The sequence below is a fragment of the Camelus bactrianus genome, chromosome 20, assembly GCF_048773025.1.
Source record: "Camelus bactrianus isolate YW-2024 breed Bactrian camel chromosome 20, ASM4877302v1, whole genome shotgun sequence".
Lineage (NCBI taxonomy): Eukaryota > Metazoa > Chordata > Mammalia > Artiodactyla > Camelidae > Camelus > Camelus bactrianus.
Genome location: NC_133558.1, coordinates 18,455,964 through 18,474,234, shown reverse-complemented (window position 1 = coordinate 18,474,234; position 18,271 = coordinate 18,455,964). Strand labels below are relative to the sequence as shown.

Sequence of the window (18,271 nt, the reverse complement as noted above, 5' to 3'; positions counted from 1 at the left end):
ACCTGCTTCAAGGAAGTCGTGTTATTCTTTTTTCGGCTTTTATTCTTCTTAGCAGGTTTTCTTTTAGGTGTGCCTTTTGGTTCATCTGAAGCTTTGGAAATGTCACTATTCTTCATGGCTATTCTTATTTTCCCATATGAACTTTATAATCAAATTGTCTAATTCTAGAACAGTATGTGTTGATACTTTTATTATAAAAGATTGATTTCTTGAAGTCTTCTTAGCCAAGACTCAGTCGTTTTAGCATATAGTTACTTGTCTAAGTATACACTTGGCCTTTCAGGTTTTCCCCATACAGGTTTTGCGTATTTCTTCCTAAGCTTATTCCCAATTATTCTCTTTTGTTTGTTTTTGTTTTTGCTATTGTAAATTCGATATTCTGTTCCGTTATCTCTTGTAACTGTTTATCACTGGTTATTTGCGTATAACCATTGATTTTAGTGTGTTAATTTTACAGCTTACTACTTTACTAAATGACCTTTTAGTTTTCCTGTTGAATTCTGTGGGTTTTCAGGTATATAATATCATCAGCACATAAAAGAGAACCGTAGAAGGTGAAAACGCAGGCAGAAACCACCAGGTGAAAAAGCAGGCAGAAACCACCAGACCCCTGAGAAGTCTGTGTGGAAAAGGTCCCTTCTTGAGTCGGGAAGGACCTGGGGAGAACATCCCTTTGAGGCACCTTGAGCATCCAAGGGGCAGAGACCGAAATAAAAGAGTGAAAAGGCATGGGATTTCCCTAGCTCAGATCGGTTCGGCAAGCCTCGACCAGCCATCAGGTGGGGGGAAGTGGGGATACTAGCCGGCTGAAGAGGAGCAGAAGGAGAAAGCGATTCCTGAGACTCCTCAGTGCTCCTCTCGCGTGGGCGCGCGGGGGAACTACGGAATCGCGAGGCCCTCCCGCCCTCTTCCTGGAGCTGCGGCGGAAGTGCCCCCCAGCTAGCGGTTCCCCGCACTTCGCGGCCGCTTCCGGCCTTTGTGGGTCGCTCTTGCTGGGTTCCGGTTCCGAGGCGGTTCGAGGCATTAGCCCTGGCCGGGGGACGGGAACCTGTGTTGGCCTCTGGGGCGGCGGGTGAGCAAGCCTGTGCTCCAGACGCGGCGGGCGGGGACTACGGCGTCCTCGTGGCCTGGGCCCCTGGAGCCCGGCCCGGGCTGCAGCGGGGCGGCCTCCGGTCCTCCCTTGCCCAGGTGGGTCCGCGAGAAGCTCCCTAACCCAGAGGTAACTCCCACCCCTCGGAGAGTGGGTCGGAGCCCGGGGATGAGGGAGAGACCTGGCTGTGCGCCCCACACCTCCCGGGCTTGCCTCGCTCCGTGTACCCTTCTTGGGTTCTGCGCCTTCTGACATTTCTGGTGCCTCCTGGGTCACGGACGCAGACCTGCATCCCAAGGCCTCGTTCCTCGGCCTGCCTTACTTTAGACTTAGAATCACAGAACGTGAGGATAGAAGAGGGCCTTAAAGACCAACGTCTCCAGCCTTTTTGTTGGTAAATGAAGAATGAGAAGCGGAGAGATTAAGTCCCTGAGGTAATAAATTCATATGACTTTGCTGCTTTCATGACTTCATGATTTCCACCAGACATCCGGGCATTTAAAAAGCAACTAGTCAAGGATGTCTCAACTTTTTATTATTATTTGTTTGCTCTGAATGTTGGTTTATTCCATGTAATATTCTAGGACTAACTGGAAACGTTTCCTACCAAGTCGTACTCTTCCTTCTCTAAGTCCTGAACAACTTAGCACCTATTACTTAATCTTTCTCTTTAAACGAGTCTATTCGAAAGTCTTTTTAATCAAAGTATTTCTCTGAGTATAGTAAATTAACCTGGAGGCGGCTTTCAAAGCACTTAGATTTTTGCGATTTTTGTTTATGGTGTAGTTTGTGTTAATAATGATGGCTTCTTCCTCAGGTCCACCCAGGAAGAAACTTTGCACAGGAGATCTTGCTTGAAGCGTTGATAAGCTTTTGCACAGCTATGATGGCATCTACTTGGGCTACCCAGGCCCACAAGGACCAGGATGAACTTTTGGAAGTAAAGGAGGAGGTGGAGGTGGGGGAGGAGCACAAGTATACCGCCAGACACGATCGGAACCTGCAAAAGCACAGCACCCATAGCAGCAGGGAGATATTCCGGCAGTACTTCAGGCAGTTCTGCTACCAGGAAACATCTGGACCCCGGGAGGCTTTGAGCCGACTCCGGGAACTTTGCCATCAGTGGCTGAGACCAGAGACCCACACCAAAGAGCAGATTCTGGAGCTGCTGGTGCTGGAGCAGTTCCTGACCATCCTGCCTGAGGAGCTCCAAGCCTGGGTCCAGGAACAGCATCCGGAGAGTGGGGAAGAGGTGGTGACTGTGCTGGAGGATTTAGAGAGAGAGTTGGATGAGCCCGGATATCAGGTGAGGACAAAGATTGATTTCTGTTTGAGAAAAGATGAATTATGGATTTCTAGGCCAGAGGGAGATCCAACATTATTTCACAAAATGTATTCTTGACACTTCCATGTGTCAGAAAGGGGCCTGAGTGTCACAGAACATTGGTTAATGTAGTCCTAACTTACTTATATCTTTTCTATGGAAAGATCATGTTTTTCTGTATTAAGCTACAAAATTCTGTTTGATGAAATGCTGACTGGAAACATTAGAAACAGAAGACTTCTAGGACAGAGAGACTGTGTTAGAGAGATGATGGTAACGGGGTGGGCAGCAGCCTCTTGAAAGGGGCATCACTTCTGTTGCACAATATAAATAATTAAGAAATAAGATTTTGCAGATACATTCACTGCCTTCTCTCCATTAAAGGATTAAAAGATGGAGAAATCAAAGTCACCATCTCAGAGGAATGAGATATAGGAGCAGAGTGGAAAGTTAGGAGGAGGGGCAGGGCGGGGGCATGTTTCTTTGAGCAGTTGATAGCCCAGTTAGATTGGAAAGGTGAGTGGTGAATAGAAGAGTTGAGAACAGAGAGTCTAAGACCTCGAATGTCTACCTCTGGAGTTTAGATTCTGTTCTGTAGGGCAGAAGTTCCTAACCCATTCTCTCTGAGTCTAAATGAGTTTTACTAACCCCAAATATAAAAGAACCAAAATATGTAGGACTTTTCTGTTTTGTTTTGTTTCAACATTGATAAAAGACAGTGATTCTCAACCAGTGACAATTTTGTGCCCCAGAGGGCATTTTGCAATATCATGGCACATTTTTGGTTGTCCTAACGGCAAGAGGTACTACTGGCATCTAGTAGCTAAAGGGCAGGAATGCTGCTAGATAACTTATAGCGCAAAGAAAGTCTTGTACAACAAAAAATTGTCTGACCAGCATGTTGATAGAACCAAGGCTAGGAAAGCTTGATATAAAGAGTATAAGACAGTGAAGTAATAATACAGGAAATATAATCTAGCACTGGGGTACAAAGACTGAAGAGGGAGGGAACATATGGCAAAAGATCTAAGTTTGAAATAGTGTCATGAAAGTGTGACTACCAAGGACGAGGTATGTCTTAGGTGAGAATTAATTGGAAATGATGACAGAGGTAGAAAGAAGGAAGAAAGAATGGAGGACTCTACTGAGCAGTCTGTTCTTCGCTAAGCACTAGGGATTTAAAGCTTGAAAGACTTGCATAATGGAGACCCTCCTAACGGAGTTCAGGATCATACGGGGAAGGTGGTTTAGGAAAAGTCCATTCCTAAAGCAGATATTTATTGACTACCTGTTGTTTACTAGGCACTGGGAATGCAGCAGTGAACAAAGTACAGAGGGTTGCTGCTTTTATGTTGATAGATTTTAGCTTACTGAGGGGAGACAGAAAACAAAAAATCAACAACAGAGGAAAGCAGAAAGGGACAGGATTGAAGACAAAAGTAGCAATACGAGCCTTGAAAAAGAAAAGACACCTTTCTCTAAGGCAGAAAGGGCGGGGAAGAGTATGAGATTGGAGATAGATAACATGAAGGGGAGATGATTTTTTTGAGATGGCTGTAATCTTCGATAAATAGAAAATAAGATCATCTTCCCAGAAAGAAGTGGGATGGGGAGCTCAGAAGAGCAGAATCTAGTAGGAACAGGTTTTGGGGGGAACTTGGAAGAGATTTTTCTCCTTTTCCTTCTCCTTTTCTTTCTCCTTTCTCCTCCTACCCTCTTTCTCCTTTGTTCCCCTCTGCCTTCATAATTTCTCCATTATTTCCTGGTACTGATCCTCTTTCCATTCCTTCTTCCTCCCTTCGGTTTTCTTTCTCCCTGAGTTCTTTTCCCCTCCTTTCTGCTTCTTTTTACCTTCTTGTCTTTCTCTTTTCTTTTTTCTTTCTTTCTTTTCTCCATTATTCTGAACACAGACAAAGAAGTGGCGCAACCAACACACTTTAGCTGTTAAGAATAGGGGAAATGACTTCCACCTGGGGAAGGGACTGTTTCCCAGAGGAGGTGACATTTCTCCTGGCCTTGAAGAATGAGTAGGATTATGGCAGGCGGATATCTGGAAAGAAGTTTATTTCTGGTTTCAGAGAGCTGGGTGCCACTGCTGTGAATAGCATCCTCTTTTGTTTAATGTCAGCAGAGCAAGTATGTCAGCTGCATCTCATTTACCCCAGGTCTCAGCCCACACTGAGGAACAGGAAATGTTCTTGCAGGAGATGGCACCGCTCGGAACAGGACAAGAACTCAGGATGTCCCTGCCGTCCAAGAAAGCCCAGCTAAAGTGTGAATCTCCAGAACTCGAAGCCCAGCAGGAGAAAGGTAAAGAAGAAAGACCTTGGGAGGAAGGGGAAGGCAGGGCTAACACGGGACACCAGGGCTCTTGTGTACTTCGTGCTGCTTCTGATCAGTAAAGTCAGCAAAGTCTCTCTAGGAATCTGATGGCTTATGCAGACTCTGGCAGCCTGATTTGTCCTGCTTCAACTTTTTTTCTCTTTGTATTAATATTTTTCTCAATCCTGGCTGTATTTTACTTGAGATCACTTAATTTAGTCTTTCTGTTAGTTATTTTCCTTTATACTGACCTCCCTGCTATTTTTAGCCTTTATCCTTCCAGACAACACCAGTATCTCCTGCCTCCTTCAGTATATAAACCTTTGCTCCATGATGTCTGCATCTGATTCTCTGATGATTCAGGGAAAAGATATATATATGTGTGTGTGTATGTACTTTTATACAGAGGAGTAATAAAGCAAATGTGGCAGAATGTTTATAGTTGGTGAAGGGGTGAAAGACTCAGTACCTTTCTTATTTCTACTTTCTCTATTTTTTTCTTTTGATTTGTCTAAATAGGTGAAAATTCACATGGTTCAAAAACAATAATTTAAAGTTATTTAGTGGAAAGTTTTCATTCCATTCAATTTCCCTAGCCATTTGGTCTCCTTACCCTTATTCTGAAATACGTTGTCACTGTCGTTAGTTTCTTGTATGTCCCTCTAGAGATTTTTTTATGCACATATTTACATTTTTCATGTTCAAATATATTTTCCTCTCTTTATCACTAAGATTGTAGAACCTTGCATTTTTCTTTATTTCTTAACAGCTGCTTAATATTAAGACGTATGGATATACCACAGTTAACTTATCCATTCCCCTGCTGATGACATTTAAATTGGCCCCAGGCTTTCACTATAACAAATAGTGCCATGAGAAATAACCATATGTGTGAGTATATCTGTAGCATAAATTCCTCTGTGTGGAATCACTAGGTCAGAGGTAATATATATTTGTAATTCTGATATAGTCAAATTACCCTCTATAAAGCTTGGATCAGTCTACACTCCCACTGGCAGTATGTGATACCCATTTTGTGAACAGAGTGTTATATTTATGCTGATGGCAAATCTGATAGGTGAAATTATACTCAATATTGTTTAAATTTGCCTTTCCTTTATTGTGAGGCAGATCATCCTTTCTTGTGTTAAGAGCTATTGCAGTTCTTTTCCTGGAAACCATCCATTTTTTCTTTGCCCAGTTTTCTATTGGGTGATTGGTCTTTTCCATGACAATTTTTGGAGTGCTTTGTATATTAGTCTATTCTGTATTCTAAAGCCATTTTATAGTCATACAGGAATTCTAGGTTCTTATGTAATTTTTCATTTGAATAATTTTATGTTACCTAATGAAGTTGCTGTTTGGTCTCACAAGAAACTAGTTAACATTTATGATCCATTTTTAGTTTCAGGTATTGAGACTGGAAATGAGTACAGGAATTTAACTCTAAAGCAAGAAGTTTCTGAAGAAATGAAACCATGTGGGAATATATCTGGCAAATTTGAAAATGAAATGCCTCAGTCTGCTAGGTATGAAAAAACTTACGAACCTGAAGGAAAACCAGAAGAGCCTTCTGGATACTCCAGGAAAGATATACAACCTACATGTGATGAAAATGGAGTAAGTCTGACTGAGAACTCAGACCTTACTGAACACCAGAGAACCTGTCCAGGAGAAAAACCTTATGAATGTGATGACTGTGGAAAAGCTTTTAGTCAGTACGCATGCCTCACGGAACATCAGAGGATCCATACTGGGGACAGGCCCTACAAGTGTGAAGAATGTGGAAAAACTTTCCGTGGGAGAACTGTGCTTATTCGACACAAAATAATACACACTGGAGAGAAACCATATAAATGTAACGAGTGTGGCAAAGCCTTTGGCCGGTGGTCAGCTCTTAATCAACATCAGAGACTTCACACAGGAGAGAAACACTACCACTGTAATGACTGTGGCAAAGCCTTTAGCCAGAAAGCAGGCCTCTTTCACCACCTCAAGATCCACACAAGAGACAAACCTTATCATTGTACTCAGTGTAATAAAAGTTTTAGTCGGCGTTCAATTCTTACCCAGCATCAAGGCGTTCATACTGGGGCAAAGCCCTATGAGTGCAACGAGTGTGGAAAAGCCTTTGTTTATAACTCCTCCCTTGTTTCGCATCAGGAGATCCACCACAAAGAAAAATGCTATCAGTGTCAGGAATGTGGGAAATCCTTCAGTCAGAGCGGCCTCATTCAGCATCAGAGAATCCACACTGGGGAGAAATCCTACAAATGTGACGTCTGTGGGAAAGCCTTTATTCAGAGGACAAGTCTTACAGAACATCAGCGAATTCACACTGGAGAGAGACCCTGTAAATGTGATAAGTGTGGGAAGGCTTTCACCCAAAGATCAGTCCTCACAGAGCATCAGAGGATCCACACCGGAGAGAGGCCCTACAAGTGCGATGAGTGCGGGAATGCCTTCCGAGGAATCACCAGCCTCATTCAGCATCAGAGAATCCACACTGGGGAGAAACCCTACCAATGTGATGAATGTGGCAAAGCCTTCAGACAGAGGTCAGATCTTAGTAAACACCAGAGAATCCATAATAGAGGTGGTCCCTATAAATGTAAAGAGTGTGGGGAGTCGTTTAGGCAGAACTCAGCTCTCACTCAACACCAGACCATCCACAAAGGAGAAAAATCTGTTTCTGTGTCATGACTACAGGGAAGCTATCTCACAGAGTGCAGGCTAGAGAGAAACATCAGCTTTGAAATGATTTAGGACGAAACATTAGTCACTTTCTATAAGGAACACTCACATATTTTACAAAGAATCCACTATGTGTGGCCCGTTTTATTAGGTGCTGTGGAGAACAAGAAACATAACACCAGATTCTTTTTCTCGAGTTTACAACCTAGTGTGGGATATATGAGATCTACTTGTTTAGTTAAATATATAAGTACAGGGCAGTAGAACTGATGCTCAAAGTAGTGCAGAATTAAGCTGGCACTTGGAAAACAGTAAGTGCTGTAAATTGTGATGTGTGTATGTATGTAGTTAGGGGAGGGGTGCTAGTGCTCTGCCCTGTTTTACTCTTAACTTCCCTTTTTTCCTATAGTTACCACTGTGTTCTGAATTTCCTAATAATTTATCTTGAGAACTGGTTTACAATTGTTTAGTTTGTATACCGTCTTGAATACATAAAAGAGCCAAAGATTAGTGATTCTTCCTCTTGGGGTGTCAGAAAAAAACAAATCAACCAACAGCTGGTTGACATCACCCCTTGTATTACTGAGTAAACAGTTCTGTTTTTTATGGGAACCTATGATGATGATTGTAGTGGATAATAGGCAAGCCACAAAGAAGTACACAAAGCTCCTGGTCTGTTTATCTTTTTACCCACAAAAATCAACTTGATTTCTACTGAGATGTCCTTTTATTTCTTCCCTTTCTACTTTTGGACGGCAAATACCACAATTTCTAGGACTACCTTCCCACCCCAGAGAACTTCAGTCCCCTCACCTCCCCTCACCTCTAGCTGGTCAGTGGGTTTGAAGTGGTGAGACAGTGACGAAAGAGGAAGGGGAGAAAAAAGAAGGGTAATCACCACTCTTTAACTACTCCTAACTACCCTTCTGCCGAGCCCTGTCTTCACCCCATTCTCTCCCCACTCCTGTAATGTACTCTACCCCCATTTCCCTAGTGCCCTGTGTGTTGCCCCTCTGTCCATAATCCCTATATAGGACAGAAGAATGTCATCACTGGCTTGGAACTAGAAGAGTCCCTAGTCCTAGAAAAAGACGTATTTTTCTAAGTTGTGAATACATTTTCCCATAAATATGATAATGGTACTAGTATCAATAATTAAATAATCATTAAAACTAATAATAAACGACTAACAATTTAGGCATGTTATATGTCAAATTGGCTTTTAGGATCAGAATTTACATTGACTGTGGGAAAACATTCTGAGTTCACAACATAGGAAAGCAAATGAACAATTGAGAAACAACTCATTCACAAGTTGAGGACTGTTTATTGGGGCTTTTTCATAAGACCATCATTGGCACACACAAAGCATTGAGGCAGCTGGGATTGGAAACCAATTTTTTTAATTTATTATTTTTTAATGGAGGTACTGGGGATTGAACCCAGGACCTTGTGCATGCTAAGCACGTGCTCTGTTGCTGAGCTATACCCACCTCCCCCGGAAACCTGATTTTTTACATCCCAAAACAAATAAGGATCCCAGAATTGATCCTCATACCTCTGTAGCTATATGAGGCCTACTCCCTACCTACACTTACCCTGTCTTGACTTTCTCTCTCTCGTGCAAACTCTTCTTTGAAGAGTTAGTGACAGGAACCTTTATGAGCATCTTTACCAAACTTATGCTGTCCATACTTGTCATCTAATCTGAGTTCACAAACATGTTTTCCAGACTGAAATTACTCTTCATAGTAATGTCAGAGCCTCTCTTTAATCTGACTGCTCAGTGGAAAGCAATCCTTACTTTAAACGTGCTGTCTACTCAGTGCTGTTACTTGCAGTCTCTCCAGTTCATCTTGTGCTTGACATGTTCTCTCAGTGCACACATGTTCCTCCACTTGCCTCTAACTATTAAGTAATATAAAAGAACCATAAGCAAAGACCCAGAACAACAGAATATGCCTATTATATAGAAGAATACACTTCATAACTTATTTAAAAATAAATGTGAGTGTTTTGTTTCAGTTGTTTCATGTGCTTAAATACAGTTGTAGTACCAAAAAAAAAAAAAAAAAAAAAGGTGGAGTGGCATAAGATTCCCAGGTAGGCATCAAAGGGAATCAGACTAGTCCAAGATAAGGAGAAGATACAAAGTTTCTAATTGGAACTAAATTGGCAACTCAGAAGTTGAAGGGCCTGAGGGGCAAGTGGATGACATAACATGTTAGATATGGAATTGCAGAAAGCAGTGAACAGAATGCCTTGTGCTGAAGTTGAGAGTACATCTTTATGTATAAAAGGTAGATATCCTATCGACAATGACAGGATCTAGGAAATCAAGGTCCCCTGAAGCAGCTCACCTATGTGGATTTTGAAATCAACAACAGGAGGCAGGATGGAAAGAAAATATAAAAGTGAAGCAAGTCCACAGTAGAGGTAATGGCAGCCAATAGTAGTAACACAACAGCCAGAGAGAGCAACTGTTGTAAACTCAAATGAATCATGAAGCAGCAGCTTAGAATTCTAGTGACATTAAGGATGAGAATAAGATCAACTAGCTTCTCTTTTCTAATTCAAGGTAAACAATATATTGAGTGTTTAAGGCAAAAAGCACCTGCAGAGGTTGGGGGAGAATCAGATTTCTAAGGGAATGGTAAGTGAAGTGAGCTTAAACATGGGCTTCGATGAAAAAGTAACCTGACAATCACAAAAGGGTTCCAGAGAGTGTAACAGAAGGGAACTCTGAAGGGAAGGAAGATGGTCTCCTTCTCAAAAAAAAAAAAAAAAAAAAAAGTATGAAGGAGTTGCTGGGATTTGAGGTATGAGATAAAACCGATGAGGAAAGAGAAAAATTGAGCAGGGCTCTGGGATTGAGAAATCTCATCTGCATGGTGAAGATGGAGGTGGAGAGCGCTCAGATGCAAGCACTTAGAAAAGCCCTGCACTCCTGTACTCAGAACAGAAGTAGCTTCCTTCATTAATATCCAGTGATTATTGATTATACGGTGTTATAAAGTCATTATTGTTGTTATAAAGTCATTGTTGTTGGCCATCTTTAGGATTAGAGAAAAGGATTATTAACGGTATCTCACCATTTCATCCCTGATAAAGCAGGCAATTTAGGAACTCTACAACTTGCTGTAGTTGAACCCTAGCTGAGTGACTTTGGGCAAGAGATTGAAGACCTTGTGCTTCAGTTTCCTCATCATGTAAAATATCGATAATAATACCTACCTCGTTGGGCGGTTAAATGGATAAATGGGTTTTATATTAAGTGCTTAGAAAAGTGCTTTATAACCGTTTGCTATTGTTTTATTACTGTGGGTTCTCAAATGCACTGGCTCTAGATGCTTCAGCCTCAGGCCAGAAGTTACCTGTAACCTTGCTGCAGGTTTCCCGGGACCGCTGCCTGGCTGCCGCTGGGATTAAAGCGCCCGCTCACCTCTACCTTTACTTTCTTACCTTGGGAACTGATGAACAGTGGCCGGCAGGGGACAAACATCGCCTAAACTGGCAAGGAAAGCTTTTCGCATCTTTTGTCTCCATCCCTGTTAGTTATCAGAGATAACTAGCAGCCCAGAGTTTTCGCTTTTTGTCTTTCGAGCGGCTTTCCTGAAGTTGGGCAGTGGACAGGGGGACACCCGGCGTTGCCTGCGGCGCCCCAGCCCGGCAGCGTGGGCCCCGCAGTTACCGGACGCCGTGGCCCGAGCCTGCGCTGTTCAGCGCGGGGCGGGGATGCGGCCCGGCAACCACAGAGAGGAGAAAACCTCCAGGTTCCTAGAGAAGCCCGAAGGGTGAGGCCGCTGGTGACCGCTGCAGGCCCAGAACTGCCAGCTCTTTCAGCCTTTGTGTCGTGCGGTTGGAGGCGGTAGTGGTCGCAGAGTCGTGGACTCCGCCTTCGGCTTCTGCTCAGTGTCTGATCCAGCCCTTTAGGGACTCCGGTGAGGTTCGGCCTGTTGATTGAGCTGCCGGGGAGAATTAAAAGATGGCTTCTAAGTCTTGGGTTGTGTTAGGATACTAGGGCTGTTGAGAAAAAGGAAAGTCTGGAATCCCAGTTCAGTAAAAGGAAAGTTGGGTTCGGTTGAGATGATGATCTGACTCATGACTCTCCCTATTTATAGGCCAACCCTTGAATTTAAGGAAAGATACAGAATCTACTTACTGGCGGTTGTGTGACTTTTAGCAAATTACTTAATCCCTGTTTGCCTCAGTATCATTCAGCTGTCGGTGGAATTATATACTTAGATGAGTAAACTCACGGTCAATTTTCAATAAATACTGGCCGTTATTTTTTGATCTCTGATGTACTTGTCTCTACTGTTGGGGATTCTCAGAAGAAAACCAAAGGGAAAAGGGTCATAGTCTTTCTCTCAAGTATTATTAACATAAAGATTTAGGAAGTGAGAGATTTTACAGATAGTGCTAGCTAATAATTTGCAGTCACTCCCAGTCTGTCTTCTAATTTTTTTATCTTTCTGGCAGAGTTCCTTTTTTCTTTCAGTGCATTGTCAGGTAAGTGAATTCTTGGGTAAGAGCTAAATAAAATTTAGAGTTTCTGTTAACAGTGTTGTTTTATGCCTCAGGAAGAAGACTAGCTACAAGGAAATACTTCTGAAGAATCAGTGTGAACCCCAGGCTGGAGTGAATCTTCTCCTGAGCTCACTTATTCCGGAATGGCAGTCCTCTTGCAGGAAAGATCCCTTATAGTGACTGACCGTAGAGGAAGAGGACTGTGCCTGGGACCAAGAATAAGGCTGGCCAAAAACTTTTTTTCTTCAAACTTTAAGTTATTACTACCAGGAGATAGATACTTGGACCTTACAGGGCTGTTAGAAAACTCGGGAAGCTCTGCTCACAGTTGCTGAAACCAAAAATACAGGCCAAGGAGCAAGTGCTGAACTTGGCCTGGGGAGCTGCAGACCTAGAGAGGATAACATCATCTAGAATGTGGAGAAGAGGCATCAGTGATGCTGGAGAAGTTGAAGAGACAGCTTGAGGCACAAGCCATCAGGTGGGAAGGGGTGGTAGAATCATTTATGGCTTGACTAGTGAAAGGCTTCAGGACTGGCACAGAAAGAAGTAAAACTGAACTTTAGGATCCACCAGATGTCTCTGGAGCCATAAACCAGTGTATCCTCATGAGCTTTAATTCTCCTGGTATTCACATGCACCTCTGAAACCTTGTTGTTCGGGTGTTTTTACTGAGGGATTAGCTTCAAATTCAGTTTTCCAAGACCAGCTTCATCTCGTTGCTTTTACGGCCCAGGCTAAAGGATAGAAAAAGATACGCTCATGGTAAGACAGTACCCTGGAATCAAAGGTGTCAGGCTAAGACTGTATCTTAGTTTAACTCTCAGCATTATTGCCTTATGAAGTGGAAAGCAGGTAAGAAAGGATGTCTGTAGAGAAAGAAGACATCCTTGAAGGGAAGCTTTTAGAACTCTTGTTAGTAGTGTCCTCTCCCTTGAAACCTTGCCTCTACCGGTCTCCTCATTATCTGTCCAATTTTTTGGTAGAAATTCTAAGCCATATTTGTGGGGGTGTTTGTGTTTTGTTTTGTTTTTGTTTTGACTTAGTTAACTCCTTTAGCTTTAAAATGTTTCTTTCTTCTTATTTTTTAATCCTGCATGTTATCTGGAAAAGTTATTTTCCCCACTGTAATTTTTCCAGTTTACTGATTTCCCCAAGTCACAATAGGATGCATTTTGAAACTGATCTAGCTTTTGCCTCAGATTAACTTTTTATCATGTGCCATTGTTTGTTGATCCACTTAACCAACATTTATGGAGCATTTTGTTTGTCTATAGTAGTGGCCTAGATATATGTCAGTTGGCATAAATAGTACTTTTAACTACCCTTTAGCAAATTAAACTTTCTCTTGGTTTCATGATATTCCCTGTTTTTCATCTCTGGATTCAAACTGATTGCCTCTTAACTTTTTTTTATTATATCTTCCCTATTCTTTGTCACATTTTGTAAGAAAATTCTCCATGCTCTTACAGTGTCTTTCTGTCCAGCTGTCTTCTCACTCAAACTGGAACCTCACATGCCTTCTTGGGTACTTTTCAAAATTGAGATGGCAGTTTAGGGACACTGAAAAGGTATACACTTTAGGTAAAACTGGGTTTTATTTTTATCATTGTTTCTCATCATAAGTCTCATTATCTCAGCAGAAGAGATAACTGACATTTGAATTGTCTGCGAATTTTTTTTAGATGATGTTATTGAGAATGAACATAAGGACTTGTCTCAAACACAAAAAAATTCTGAAGGTGCTAAATCATGTTGGGGGGTGGGGTAGAATCTGTAGAAATGCAACATCAATGCAGTAAGTTAGTAAAAGCTTTAGTTACTGATGAGTCATTACTCAGCATTAGGGAGTACACACCAAAGAGAATGTCTTTGACAGCAACAAGTTTAGAAAGGCTTTTGTTTACAGTGGGTCCCTCCTTTCCCACCTGGAAACCCATCACAAGGGAAAATGCTATCTATATAAGGAATGTGGGAAAGCTTTCAGCCATAGTGGCCTTATTTGACATCAGAAAATCCACATGAGCAGGAGACTGCATAAATGTGATGACTGTAAGGAGGCCTTCGTGCAGCATGGATACCTTATAGAACCTCATGTGAAGGAAGTAGGAAGGAAAGCCTTCACCCAGAAGTCAGGACTGACTGCACTAGAGAATCTACACAGGAGATAGAGCTTATAAACATGATGAATGTGGAAATGTTTTCCATGGAATCACCAGCATTATTCAGCATTGGAGAATTCACACTAAAGAAAATCCCTGATCCTGTGATGGGTATGGAAAAGTCTTCAGACACAGGTTAGACCTTAGTAAACATCAGCGAGTCCGTATTAGAGAGGCTCTTATCAATGAGAAGATTGTGGGAATTTGTATGGACAGACATCAAGCCTCAACAACAGAGTCTCCACGATTTTGGAAAATTAATATAATTAATGTAAATAGGCAGGATGTATGTGGAATGGTTATTTTAAACTGCCCATTTTAGCTAATAAAAACAATGTATGTCTCAAGTCAAGAAAAGGAAAATTCAGAAGTTATTTTTGCTTCCCAAAGGAGTCTATAAATGTAAGCAACCAAGACTTTTGGAATTAAGATGTTTACCTGCATCCCTGGACCGTGATACTGTCTCCAAGATGATTATCTGTGTATTAGGGCATGTTATTTTCCTGTGCCCACTCTAGTCTCGTATCTTAAATTCATTCAGCCAGTGTAGACAATAGTGTCTACTGTTTGTTGTAAATATATCAATAGGCTTCTTTGAGACCCCAGGACATAGAAATGACATTTTTAAAGTTTCAGTAAACATAATGAAACATATCATTGAATTGTTGGACATTTTCCTAAATTTGGCACTGGCTCTGTGTTCTCCAACACAAGGCCATATAGGTATCATTCACAGAGTGTGTATTTCCCAACTTTTGTTTATTTTTTTTTTAAATAGAAAAAAATATTTTACATATAGTTTATTGACAGAAAGCAATAGAGGTATTTTCCCTTATAGATAACACATAATATGAAGGCTAATACTTTTAAGTAATTTGCCTATTACTCTTTACAGTTCTAAAACCTAAAGGCTAAAGAATCTTTAGAAGCTCTTCAGCAGTTTGGCAGTGTAGCTCAGTCTCTATGAGAATGAGGCTTATAGGTTTTATAAATATAGGAACTGTAGATTTCAAAACTTTGCAATGATTATTTTACAATTCTGATTTGATTTCTGCTGTACAACTCCAAATTTTCTGAATAGGTCTAACAATCACTATTTTAAAAGGTGGATTGCATTCTATAAAAGGCTTTTTAAACATCTATAGAAACCATGTTACCTTTTTCCTTATTGTTATCTTGAATTACATGAAAGGATTTCCTAATATTGAACCAACCTTGAATTTCTGGAATAAATTCCACTTAGTCATGGTGTTTTCTTAATGTATTAATAGGTTCTACTTGCTAATTTTTTATTTAGTATGTTTTTATTGATATTTATGTGAAAGTGGTCTATAATTTTCTTCTTTTCTATTTTTTTTCAGATTTAAGTTTTGGTTTTACTTGCATCTTAAAAAGTACTAAGTTTTTGTTCATTTTTAATACTCTAGAACAATTGATAAAGCATTGAAATTAACTGCTCCTTGAAAGTTGAATTCTAATGTAAACCATCTGGGCATTTTTCTGTGGGATAGTTCCTTGGTAATATTTTTCTATTTCTTCTACAAAAATGGTCTATTTGGCTTTCTGTTTCTAATGGGGGTCAATTTTGATAATCTGTTATTTGCTTAGAAAACTATCCATTTCATCTAGATTTTCAAATTATTTGCCTAAAATTTGCAATATAATCTGTTATGATTTTTAAAGCAGTTTTATTGAGGGAACTTGATATACAGTAAACCACACGAGTGTACAATTGAACATGATAGGTTTTTTAAAATTTATATTTTGTTAAGGTATCACTGGTTTATAACATATTTCATGTGTACACCATTATATTTCTACTACTCTATACCCTACAGCATGCTCACCACCAAAAATTTCATTTCCATCCATCATCATACAGTTGATCCCCTTTACCTATTTCATGTTCCCCTCCACTCCTTCCCCTCTGGTAACCACTACTCTGTTCTCTGTATCTATATGCTTGGTTTTTTTTTTTGGTTTGATTTGACTTGTTCATTTATTTTGTGTTTTTGGAGTTTTTTTGTTTTTTACATATCACATATGAGTGAAATCATACAGTATTTGTCTTTCTCCATCTGATGTATTTCACCTAGCATATCACAAATGGCAACATTTCGTGTTTTTTGAATGGCTGAATGGTATTCTGTCATATATATACCACATCTTCCTTATCTGTTCATCTGTTGATGGGCACTTAGATTGTTTTCATGTCTTGGCTATTGTAAACAAATGCTACAATAAACATAGGGGTGCATATATCTTTTCAAATTAGTGTCTTCATATTCTTTGGATAAATAACCAGAATTGGGATAGCTGGATCATATGGTAGTTCTATTGTTAATATTTTAAGGAATTTCCATACAGTTCATAGTGGCTACATCAATTTATATTCCCACCAACAGTGCACAAGGGCTCCTTTTTCTCCACATCTTTGCCAACATTTCTTTCTTTCTTTCTTTCTTTCTTTCATTTTTCAGTTTTATTAGGTAGAATTGTTACAATTTGCACATATACAATATATGTAAATACATAGACACAATATATTGTACATATTTTTTAAATTGACATACATGTACTGTTCATTGTTTCTAAGAATGTTTAGAGCTTTAGCTTTTTAAACTTACATAGTTATCAAAGGAATAAAGCCAACTACAAAATAAGAATTAATTCAAAAAGATACATACATCCTGCTATTAACAGCAACATTATTTATAATTGCCAAGATATGGAAGCATCCTAAGTGCACATCAAGAGATGAATGGATAAAGGAGATGCAGCATATATATATATATATAAATAACGGAATACAACTCACCCATAAGAGAGAAGGATATTTTACCATGTGTGGCCCTTCATTCACTTTTTTCACTTCAAAAACCATAATTTTATATGTGGCAAAAACATTTCCACTGCATCAAAAACAACAAAATACCTAGAAATAGACTTATCCAAGAAGGCTACCTATACTCTGAAAACTGTAAAACACTGATGAAAGAAATTGAAGATAATACAAAGAAATGGAAAGATATCTTATGCTCTTGGATTGGGAGAATCAACATTATCAAAATGGCCATATTACCCAAAGCACTCTACAGATCCAATGCAACCCCTGTCAAAATACTCATGACATTCTTCAGAGAACTAGAATAAACAATTCCAAAATTTATATGGAACTATGAAAGACCCCGAACTGCCAAAGCAATCTTTTGCAAGTCTTTCTTTTTTCTTCTTTTTGTTCTCTTTTCTTATGATTTGATGACTAGAGAAATTCCTTTAACATTTGTTGTAAAGCTGGTTTCATGGTGCTGAATTCTTCTAGCTTTTGTTTATCTCTGAAGCTTTTGATTTCTCCATCAAATCTGAATGAGAGCCTTGCTGGATTGAGTATTCTTGGTTGTAAGTTTCCCCCTTTCATCACTTTAAATATATCGTGCCACTCCCTTCTGGCCTGTAGAGTTTCTGCTGAAAAATCAGCTGATAACCTTATGGGCGTTCCCTTGTATGTTACTTGTTGCTTTTCTCTTGCTAATTTTAATATTTTCTCCTTAACCTTAATTTTTGTCAATTTGATTACAAATTGCCGGGAGATATGGGGCCTGATTATATCATGAGCTGCCCCTCTTACCATCCTGCTGTGGGTCCCTCTATATGTTTCCAGTTGAAGATCTTTTTTGCTAGGTTCCAGGTTTTTTTTCAATAGTTGCTCAGCAGTCAGTTGTGGTTTTGTTGTAGTCGTGAGGAGAGGTGAGTTCATGTTCCTACTGCTCTGCCATCTTGATCAGAAATCTCCATATTTTTGGTTACCAGTGGAGAAGGTGGGTGGGGAGGGATAAGTTGGGAGTTTGGGATTTGTACATACTAACTACTGTATATAAAATAGATAAATAAGGTCCTACTGTATAGCACAGGGAACTACATTCAATACTTTGTAATAGCCTATAATGAAAAAGAATATGGAAAGGGATATATATATATATGTACAAATGAATCACTATGCTGTATACCAGAAACTAACAGAGTATTGTAAGTTGGCTATATTTCAATAATTTTTTTTAAAAAAAAGGATGGATAATGGAGATATATACCATGGAGACACCATGTCTGTGTATAGAAGAACTTAATGTTGTAAGGAAAACATTCCTTCCT

At 40.1% G+C, this 18,271-nt stretch overlaps 1 protein-coding gene across 2 annotated transcripts; it reads left to right on the top strand.

Annotated features, from left to right (window-relative positions):
- Nucleotides 1–911: 911 nt before the first annotated feature.
- Nucleotides 912–16,393, top strand: ZSCAN12 (zinc finger and SCAN domain containing 12). Of its 2 annotated transcripts, none has more exons than XM_074348254.1 (5): nucleotides 912–1,188; nucleotides 1,908–2,396; nucleotides 4,580–4,724; nucleotides 6,142–11,371; nucleotides 12,014–16,393. In XM_074348254.1, exons 2-4 carry the CDS (start codon nucleotides 1,974–1,976, stop codon nucleotides 7,437–7,439), a joined length of 1,866 nt encoding a protein of 621 aa, XP_074204355.1. In that variant the 5' UTR covers nucleotides 912–1,188; nucleotides 1,908–1,973; the 3' UTR covers nucleotides 7,440–11,371; nucleotides 12,014–16,393. The 2 variants fall into 2 exon arrangements, with proteins under 2 accessions (XP_074204355.1, XP_074204353.1); XM_074348252.1 differs by having other exon boundaries at nucleotides 912–1,524.
- Nucleotides 16,394–18,271: the final 1,878 nt, after the last annotated feature.